Below are 10,792 nucleotides of genomic sequence, written 5' to 3' on the forward strand. Positions count from 1 at the left end.
GTATTCTGGTCGGGGTGAAAAAGCCTCTAAAGCAGCATTTTACATGATGAAAGCTAGTCACTGTTAAACATGCTCCTGAAACCTGGCACCTCTTTGCCTTAACAAGTACATCAGTATTAGGTGTGTGAAGTCAACCAGTGGGCCGGATTGGACCCTTTGGCGGGCCGGTTCTGGCCCCCGGGCCGTATGTTTGACACCCCTGCTCTACGGTCCAAAAGAAAGAATCCAAACATAGAAAATTCTTGATAAACTTGTTCATTTAAAGTTAATAGTTTAATTTCAAATGAAATTTTTATTTGCAACGTTTAATGTAAAAAAAACCAACTTGCAGACAGGGCTTCAGGTTGGCTGAAGATGAAACTCTGTGCCATCGTTGTATGTGCCACTTTACAATTAGCAATCATGACTATTGTTATAACTATATTTTCATATATATATATATATATATATATATATTCACATCTATGAAACCAGCCCTAATATTAATGTATGTATGATTGAGTGATCCATTTCCTTTTCTTTTCTCCTCCTTACTGTCCTGGTGTTGGCAGTGTGTTGTAGCAGCTTGCCAGCAGCTCACCTGGCTGCAGGCGTTTGACTGACAGCTGAATAGCCCAGTGTGTGGTGAGGCGATGATTTGTAGGCATCCTGTTTCTCTCGGTCTGCTGCTGCTATGTGATAGCTGGAGTTTTATTCCGTGTCTCAGTCGGCAGACATGCTGCCTCCCCTGCCAAGCGGTACGAAGCCAGTCTGACTGCGAGGATGGCCAGATGAAGTGGTGCCCTGCTATCTGCAACTGAGTTCAACTGGGGTTGAACGGGCACCATGTAGGCCTGTTAGGGGATGAAACCAAAGGGCTGATAGATTGCTGGCTGCAGTTACCTTGTATAGCTCTCTTCTTGGAGGTGTTAATAAATGCTCAAGATGATTCCAATAATCTGCCTGGCGATGCTGCTTCCTGAAGGTGAGTCAGACGCTCCTGCTTGCAAAGAAATGATGTCTGTGCTGTTTTTAATTAGTTAAAGATATCCTGTTTTTAGCTCATACACACACATGCTGTTCCTTTGGTTAAAAAAAGCATGAGGTTTATTACATTAAATGGATATACTGTGTGGGTGAAATGGCACAAGACGCTGTGCCTTTTTAGAGCAGTTACATTGACATTTAATTTTTCATTTGGCTTTAAAACCATTTCACAAAAACTATTTAAAGTATCTCATAAAAGCAACAAAATTTGCTCGCTCATAACTTTTGGGGCCCTCTCTTAAGGATTTACGAGGAGGGACTGAAATGACCCAACATAAAAGGTAAAGTAAAAGGTAAAAGCATTTCAGGCCTGAACATGGATGACATTCAAGGGGAAAAAAAAAAGCAAAATTAGACACTTTAGCTGTTTTTGAGATTAACTGAGAGGCACAATTAGAATAAACTGAAGGAAAATTCTGTTTAAACTTAGTGAGTTTTTTCATGGTCTTCATAGTGATGACAGTCACCTCAGTACTGGTACAAAATATACATTAAAAAACCACTACTGTTTTGGCAAAAGCATGAAAATGACTGATGACGACATCTCTCCCTCTTCAGTGGCTCACTCGGCTCAGGGTCACTATGCCCACAAGCTTCTGAGTGATTTGATGGAGAATTATTCCAGCGCTCTGCGGCCTGTCGACGACACGGACCTAGCCCTCAACGTCACCTTACAGATCACCCTCTCTCAGATTAAAGACATGGTGGGTAATGCACATCTAAGTTCTTAAGTGTTCATTGTATGTGTAACTGTAATTACTGCATGCAGTATATTTATTGGATTAATTTAGTCACTTAAGTCAGTGGTTTTCAAACTTTGTGTGCCCAAGGTCACCTAAGGGCAAGCTGAAATCTTAAGGCACAGCTGTATATCTGTGCACAACAGACTTTATGTCCCCGTCGCCTCAAGTGAGAGTAATGTCCTAACCTGACATTGTTTTGCGGAGGACAGAGGTCAGTGTAAGAGGCCCAGGTTATCTTGTGCTGCAGCTTAGTGAAGCTGGATATACGCCATCTTGCTGTGCGTTGCTGTAAATTAAATAAGACAAAACAAGAGAAACTGTAGCTTGCTTATTACCGGCAAGCCAGAAGGGCTGGAGAACGCCACCAAACAAGAAAGCAGGGTTACATATGTGCTGTACATTATGACAACATATTAATGATCAAAATAAACCAAGCAGAAGTTTCTTGATGTTTTTATTCAGTTGAAACATGTAAAACTCTGCAGGTGAATATGTCAAGCATGCAGAGTTATGAAAGATGAAGATATATTTTTTAATGTTCTTCTGGTGCCTAATATGTGACTGTTTTCAGTAATTAACAAAGAGCTCATTCCTCATTACAGCACCATAACAAATTAGTAGTCAGGGTAACATTTCTTGGATGATCAATCAGTCACACTGCACCCCTGCTTGAAGTAAAACTACCTCATTATAAGCCCTGGTGATGTTACTTTGGCAGAGATGAAATAAATACTGACACCATAGATACACTGAACTAAGAACCAAAACACGAATATGTTGAATTTGTTTTCATCATTGCTGAGACCAAAGGATGAGTTTGAGCATATGTGTATGAATGACAGAAAAAACCTCCTACTGTACAGCTCAGCCTACTGTTACTCAGCTGGCTCAGGTTCCTGTTCAGGTTCAATGCCGTGTCATCCCACAGTGAATAAGCGCTCATGTTGTGCATGTGTGTGTGTGTGCTTGAAGAGAGGAAACAGCTCTCCGTCTGAATGTCACGTCTCTTTGGTGCCTGAGTGTGACATGTTAGAGAAGATAGGAGTGAGGGGCCAGGCGACGGATAGGTGTGTGTGTTGGAGTGTTGTATTACGCAAAGCGTTTATGTTCTCATTGGTTCGCTTCGGTGAAGCTCTGGCATCGATACCAAAACCACCCCCACCCCCGCCCCCACCCACGTCAGCCTGCAACTGTGCTCATCCACCTGATATTGATGGACAGGTCTGGGTTTCAGCTGTTGCGATAATGTGAAGCCCTTGTAATGCTCATAGAGACTTAATGAGAGGGAGGCCAAGATGATCCCTCTTTAAACTGCTGTTAGTATATAACCATTGTGTGTGTGTGTGTGTGTGTGTGTGTGTGTGTTTGTTCTCATTCTTGTCATTGTGTTTATGTGTGTGTAGGATGAGAGGAACCAGGTGCTGATTGCCTACCTGTGGATCAGGCAGACGTGGCATGATGCCTACCTCAGGTGGGATAAAGAAGACTATGACGGGCTGGAGGTGATTCACATCCCCAGCAGCCTTGTGTGGAGGCCCGACCTCGTCCTCTATAACAAGTACGCCCGTACGTCACACACACAAACACAAACACACACCCTATGTTGCAGTTTTCATCAAACCCTCATTGCAACACATTAATGACAGTTATTGCAGCATCATGTTAAAGACTAATTCCAGGAAACGGCAAGGTTACACACATTCACCCTTGGGAGTTTACCTCTTCCACAGCCTTACTAGAGCTCCTTTTTGTCACTTCCCTCACACATTTAACACAACATATAAATGACAGTAAAAGTTGAAGATACTGTGTCAGGATTAGGCATCTTACTAGGGACAGGGGAAGCAGGTGTTGGAGCGGTTACCTCCGCCAATGATGTCGGGTCTCACGTGAGCCTTTCAGGCCCGAGGACAGGTGTACTTGACAAAAAACAATCAATATTTCTCTTAATTTTGAATTACCGGCATGTTCTAAGGTTGTGATGTCACCTGAGGAGGAGTAGAGAGGAATACTACACAAAAACACACAGGGTGACAGACCTGCTAAATGTCAGGCCACTGACTAATGCGACCAATTAAAATGTTTAGTCGCACTTGACAGTCTGGAGCCCTGCTCACTAACATTACTCAAGGGGCACTTCACTAATAATCTTAATAATACTGAGATTATCTTTATTGTTTTACAGTAATAATCTTATACGACTGCTGAGTAACAAAGGCCTCAAGTCCCCAAAGTACAGTTTAAATAGATTAAAACAGAGTAAAGGACTGAAATCAGCAAAAACACCTAATATAAATATGCTTGTATATGTAGGAAAATGTGTGTTTATAACCATATGTGTATGGTCAGTATGTATCAACTTTTCCTCCTCCTCCAGAGCTGACGATGACTTCTCAGGGCCAATGGACACCAACGTGAGGCTGCGCTACAATGGCGAGATAACCTGGGATGCTCCTGCTATCACCAAGAGCTCCTGTGTGGTCGACGTCTCCTACTTCCCCTTCGACAGCCAGGAATGTAACCTGACGTTTGGGTCTTGGACCTACAATGGCAACCAGGTGTGTAGAAAAACCGGTACACATGCGAACATACTCACCTTATATCTGATGATCTCTGTCACCTAAATTTAGCAGGTCAGTTGGCTTAGCTAAATGATACAAGACTCACTCAGGTCTAGACGAGGGGGAAACTGAGACTGGTCAGCTTAAGACATCAGACTCACATATACTCTTGCCTTTAGACTCATAGTTCAGAGCTGTTCTCTCTGTGGTCATATGAATGTATGTGCATTTGCTGAATGTGTTTTTTGTTGGAAACGTGGGTGAAGCTGGTTGTGTGCCTCCTTTACACCTACTCATCGATAACCCTAATTCCAGGTAGACATCATTATGGGCATGGACAGTGGTGACCTGTCTGACTTTGTGGAAAATGTGGAGTGGGAGTGCCACGGGATGCCGGCCACCAAGAATGTCATCATGTATGGCTGCTGCTCCGACCCGTATCCAGACATCACTTATACTGTGCTCCTGCAGCGCCGCTCCTCCTTTTACATCTTCAACCTCCTCCTCCCTTGCTTCCTCATCTCCTTCTTGGCTCCTCTGGGTTTCTACTTGCCTGCAGACTCTGGGGAAAAGGTTTCCCTCGGAGTGACCGTTCTCCTGGCTCTCACTGTGTTCCAGCTGATGGTGGCTGAGAGCATGCCTCCATCTGAGAGTGTGCCCCTGATAGGTGAGAGTGTGTTTGGTTTGGATTGAAGATTATCGTTTAGATACATGTCTGTTAAAGGGAAACTTCAGTATTATCAACCTGGACTTTATTTCCCCTGGTTTTTATGTCTAAGTGAGTAATGGGCACGCTGACAGGCACAGATAGCTATTAGATGTGTCTGAAAACGTTATGGAAAGGACCCTACAGAGAAATGATACATTACTTTTTCTTTGCTTCTGCTTTTGTTCTTTTCTGTCACACAGGGAAGTACTACATTGCCACTATGACCATGGTCACAGCCTCCACATCTCTCACCATCTTCATCATGAACATCCACTTCTGTGGTGCAGAGGCCAAACCAGTCCCTCACTGGGCAAAAGTTCTCATCATTGACTACATGTCCAAGATTTTCTTTGTTTACGAGGTGGGCGAGAACTGTGCCTCTGCGTCCTCTTCTTCCTCATCTTCCAACTTCCCACAGGACGACAGCCGTCACCAGCACCTCAACTCTCATGTCCATGCAAATGGTAAACCAGGGGGGCACAGTAGCAGACAGGAGTGGCAGGGTCGCAAATACCCCAGACCGCAGACCCCAAAGCCGCAGCACCACCCCAGAGTAAAAGCCCAGCACCACATCACCAGAGAGGAGCGGAGCCACTTGTCCAGCTTTGCACCTGGAAAATACGAAGGCTCGAATGGGAAAATCCCGACAGGTGAATGCTACAAGGAAGACCAGAAGGTCCCCTGTTACCCCGACGACCAAAAGCTTCCCTGCTGCCCCGAAGACAAAAAGCTTCCACCTCATGGCCCCACTGTTACCTTCGGCCCCTGTCTGTTCTGCAGCCATGCTAGTGGCTTCCCCGGTGTGGACACCAAGCTGGTGCGCAATGTTGAGTATATTGCCAACTGTTTCCGGGAGCAGAGGGCCACGTGCGCCAAAGGGGCGGAATGGAAGAAGATCGCTAAGGTGATGGACAGATTCTTCATGTGGATCTTCTTCGTCATGGTCTTCCTCATGAGCATCCTCATCATTGGCAAGGCCCCATGAAACTAGCTTTTTTTTTTTTAGATATTTGACTCAATGAACTCTTTTTAGTCAAATAAAAAAGGGACTATTTATTCTTTTTTATAAACATGTAGGTTGAGAGATATATGGATTTTGTAGCTTTTTCTTTATTTAAGGGATAGTTTGGATTTTCTTGAGGTGGGGCTGTATGAGGGAGTTATCCACAGTCAGTGTATCACCTACAGTAGAATGATCGGCACGCCCTCAGTGTGGAGATGTGTGCTGCTGTGAATGTGGACAGCAGCAAAATGTATTTTAGCCACCTAAAAAAAATCATTGTCAGTTGAAGTATACACAATATTTGTAATATATTTCTACTGCTTTACCTTGCCATCAGACAGCCATTTCTGATAGGAAACTGAAGCCGTTATCTGTGCTCTCTTTAGTCATAAGACTACTTTGACAAAAACAGTAATTTTACCCTGCAGAACACAGGAGTTACTGGTCTGTTGCTGTCTTACTTATTGGTGACTTTGGTGTTTGTAAGGGTTAGTTTGGAATTACCAAAGTCACACAAACTAAAGTTACTGTTTTTGTCAATGGAGTCTGGTGCCATAAGGCTTTAGCTCCCTGTCAGAGAGGGCTGTCTGACAGCAGGGTAAAGTGGTAAAATACTCTTAATATAGCGTACGCTTAATCTTATATTAATCTTATAGGTGGCCCCAGCAGTACATTGGTCTGCTCCGTGGCTGCTTCTCAAAACTGGTGGAACTGTACCTTTAATAATAACATTATATATTACAGTGATTAGAAAACAAACACATTTTACTTTGCCTTCACTGTAAATAGCACCTTTCTAGTCTTCTGACCACTCACTACCAGGTCACTACATGTCACTTTCACTCATGTGGCCTAGACTACCAGTCAGGGTGCTACCTGCTACTCATCTTAAATGCACTCACACCAATGGAAGAGCCATCGGGAGCAATTTGGGGTTCAGTATTTTGCCCAAGGATGTTTCAACATGTGGACTGGAGAGGCCAGGGATCGACCTGCTGATAGTGGACGACCTGCTCCACCTCCTGAGCCACAGCTACCCCTGTCTTTGGCCATGGACATACAACACATGCATGTATCCTTGAACATATACAATGTTCAAACTCATGACTTCTTACACACACTGCACATAATTTAGTATCCTATGCATGGCAACATTACAGCTGTCATCTAAAATGAAGCAAAATGGTGGTGCAGAGAACTTATAATGAAAGGGGCATTAGTAGCTATTACGTTTGTAAAACACTCTGCATGCACTTTGGATACTTTGCTTCCTACATTATATAATCCTTAACATCTCTACTGACATCATGTTGTAAATGTACAACTTATCACCATCCCCATCAATCATGGCTTTGATATACAAGCTCTTCATCATCTGACTATTGAATACATGTGAGGGGATCTTAAGTTAAAATATGATGAGTGGAGACAGCACATGTCTTATTCACTACTGTGAAATCAGACGCCTGGGGGCTGAGAGACACGGCGTCAGCGCATGCTCCGCATCCACAGAATCATTTCTGTGTTCAAAATCATCCGGTGAATAGTTAATGAGCAAGCTTTGTTTGTAGCGCAGCCAGAGCAGTGAGGATGTAAGGTAATATGGAGCATCAATTATTCAAGCTCACCCCCCTCTTCTAAAAACCCCATACCCTGAACTTGGAAAGTCAAGTCAATGTCTGTGTGTATGTGTGTGTGCAAGGTGAAAGGAATAGAAAAGAATAAAGAACAATAAGGAAGGAATGGAAACCTAATATTGTTGATACCAGACGTGGACTGTAAACTACATTCATTCAAGTACTGTAATTAAGTTTTGAGGCACTTGTACTTCACTTAAGTATTTACATTTTAGTTTATATTTCTACTTCACTTGATTTCAGATGGAAATATTGTATTTTTTTGTACAAGACTTGTGTTGCATTTATAAGTATGATGTATTGCTATAGGTTTTACTCCTTTCTCACTCCTATACCTCTTAAAATGACCTACTGCAGTATGTAGGGAATACAATAAACAGAAGAGTCAGAATGGTGCTAAAGAAAAATGAATTTATAAGCAATTATCCCTCCCACAGTTTTCACCACTGTACCTTTATCTCACAGTAGAGGGCGCTCATTTCCCACATACCATTCAGGTAGTGGCTGCCCCAAAGATTACTGTTTGAAGCTGCATGTGGCAACATGAGAGCACAAGATCTGCACCTCAGAATTATTCCCACAGTTTTTAAATTTCACTACTGAGAGGTGAAAAAAAGGTGTATATGTTATTTATTAGTCCTCCGTGTTATTTTATGGCAACAGACTATACATCTTATTCCCTGCAATTCCATAATTAAATCTGGAGGCTGTAAATAAAAGTGAGTTAGTGTGTAAAAAATGCTGGGGCAGCAGGCAGCATGCCTGTTGATTGTTCTGTTGAGTCTCTGCAGCGTGGGCTCTGTTGAGCAGAAATCAGATGGGCAGAGGAGTGAGGAGTCGCTGTTTTTTTTTTTTTATCCTCCTCTCCAAAGTGATTGTCATGCTGAAACACGATGCCTTTGATATAAGTGAGAATATCTTACATTTTCTGTCCGAGGGAAGCCGACTGCATTGCTTTCCATTAGTGCTCAGTGAGCCGCAGGGGCCACAGCAGGCTGTAATCACCATGGGAGACCAGGAGAAGTGTGAACCATGTAATTTGGACAGGCGTAGCAGCCCAGGCACTGAGGGAAAGACTGCTGGGGAAATTACCAAGTGCTTTACAAAATTTTATGTGCTGAAGCATTAGTTATCACCCTTTAGATTTGCAAACAGAATGGGAAAATCACTGCGATGATAGGCTCGGCAGTGTATTCACCAATGACTAACCAGTGTTGGAACAGAACTAAGTACTTTTACTCAATTACTGTTCTTAAGCACAGTTTTGAGGCTCTTGACATGATCATTCCTATTTAATGCTTCTTTATAATTCACAAGATATTTGCAGATTAAGCTTTTACATACAAAATATTCAGTCATTTAAACTGCCCAGTAGAACTAGCTCCATCTCAACCAGGTACAACAATAACATGCTGTGGACAATTCATCAATCATAGTAATACAATAATATATTGAATAATATAAGGGGACATTTTGCATAATGTCATGTAACGTAATGTATATTTTACTTGTGTTACTTCACTTGGGCTATTTTTTAAATTGCTGTATTGCTTGAGTACTTTGTCCACCATTGAAACTTTATACTTTAAGGTCGAGTCTGTAAGATTTAGGGGGATGTTTTGGCAGAAATGGAACATAAAATGATTGTATATAATCACCTGTAAATAAAGATAGTTGTGTTTTCATTACCTTAGAATAAGTTGTTTACCTACATATGGAGCAGCTACTCTTTCACAGAGTTTGCCATGTTGTTCTAGTAGCCCAGAACGGACAAACCAAACAGTGGCCCTAGATAGAGCATTTACATTTTTGCAGTTTCGCGTCATCCACTGTAGTTTTCCTACATGCTTGGCACACGGGAGAAGTTTCAGTTGGTTGCAATCTGCAATTAAAGACAATGGACGCTACATAATACAACACATTAGACCTTTAAATTGCACATTATTCTGTATTCTATTACAAGGAAAGGGTAAAAATGTTATTTAGAAATCTTTATTGGGCTTTGAAAGCATTTTGAAAAATTAAAACAGTAACATATTACTACTTTCACTTTACTATTGTATAGGTGTGGGGTCACTCACTGATTTTTTTTTGCTGATTTTTTTTCCCCTTTCACTTTACATTTGAAATAGGTTTGAGTTAAAATACACAAAACTGCAAACAAAGGACACATTATTCAAAATATACCAAATTAAATGACATGAGTGTTATTGAGAGCAAATATGGAGGTATCAGAAGTACAGTTTGATGATATATTTTTGTGCAGACTGCATGGTTAAAGTATAATTAGAACCATGCTGCCATCAATCAAATATGTGTCTGGTGTAATGTATGTAAATTTGAGTTTTGCTCAGACATACAGTTGCTGAGATGGAATAATTGCAGTGCTAAGTTGAAAGCACAGGTTCCCAACCTTGGGGTCCTGACCCCCACTAGGGGTTGCCAAAAATTCACAGGGGGTTGTGAGGCCTTCTTAATCTTAAGGTGTAGGAAAAGTTGTTATTAAAATATACAGTAGGCCTATACAGTATCTCTGCATTTTGTTCATTTCTGTGGAGGAAACTAAATTAATTTTTTTTTTTTTTTTTTTGAGGTGTAGATTATTATTCAAGAACACAAGCTATATTCACAGAGCCTGTACTCTCTGCTAATGAGCCCTGTCCTGCTGTTAAAACCACCTAAAAGCTAATGGAACAATGGCAAAGCATCAGTGAGAAGAAATTGCTGAATTTGTCAGTCTAAAGCCAAGTTTAGACCAAAGATTCACGAGGAGACAAAATCGTTTTAGAACGTTGCAAAGGAAAGTTACGGCATTGTGAACTGGATGTCTGAGCTTGACACCAAGATGGCTGATGGTGTCGCCTGCAACTCAGCTGGTCAAATCGCCAGCGGCTGGTTGAGCCTGAAAAGCTCAACATCAGGATGGAAGTACAGAGAGTTGTTGCATTGAGATGATACACCAGCTCATCCAGTTGCATTGGTGTAAAGCAGCAGGTTTTTAAACGTTGCAGAACGGCGCATTGCAAAGTCTGCAAGTATTCCCGAATCTTTGGTCTAAACTGGGCTTAACAGAAGTCTATAAAGTATATATGACTGTTAAAAAATTAATAATA

The 10,792-nt window shown here is 41.9% G+C and overlaps 1 protein-coding gene across 1 annotated transcript; it reads left to right on the forward strand.

Annotated features, from left to right (window-relative positions):
• Positions 1-641: 641 nt before the first annotated feature.
• LOC126388972 (neuronal acetylcholine receptor subunit alpha-9-II) lies at positions 642-6,037 on the forward strand. Its single transcript, XM_050042381.1, has 6 exons — positions 642-964; positions 1,585-1,730; positions 3,173-3,327; positions 4,147-4,327; positions 4,646-4,997; positions 5,240-6,037. The coding sequence occupies exons 1-6, from the start codon at positions 916-918 to the stop codon at positions 6,022-6,024; spliced, it is 1,668 nt and encodes a 555-aa protein (XP_049898338.1). The 5' UTR covers positions 642-915; the 3' UTR covers positions 6,025-6,037.
• The last annotated feature ends 4,755 nt before the right edge of the window (positions 6,038-10,792 follow it).

This window comes from Epinephelus moara, chromosome 4 (assembly GCF_006386435.1).
Source record: "Epinephelus moara isolate mb chromosome 4, YSFRI_EMoa_1.0, whole genome shotgun sequence".
NCBI lineage: Eukaryota > Metazoa > Chordata > Actinopteri > Perciformes > Serranidae > Epinephelus > Epinephelus moara.

Coding starts and splice junctions, on each gene's coding strand:
- LOC126388972 (XM_050042381.1), top strand. CDS start 916: ATGCTCAAGATGATTCCAATAATCTGCCTGGCGATGCTGCTTCCTGAA. Junction 965..1,584: donor GGCGATGCTGCTTCCTGAAG/GTGAGTCAGACG, acceptor CTCCCTCTTCAG/TGGCTCACTCGGCTCAGGGT. Junction 4,328..4,645: donor GGACCTACAATGGCAACCAG/GTGTGTAGAAAA, acceptor CCCTAATTCCAG/GTAGACATCATTATGGGCAT.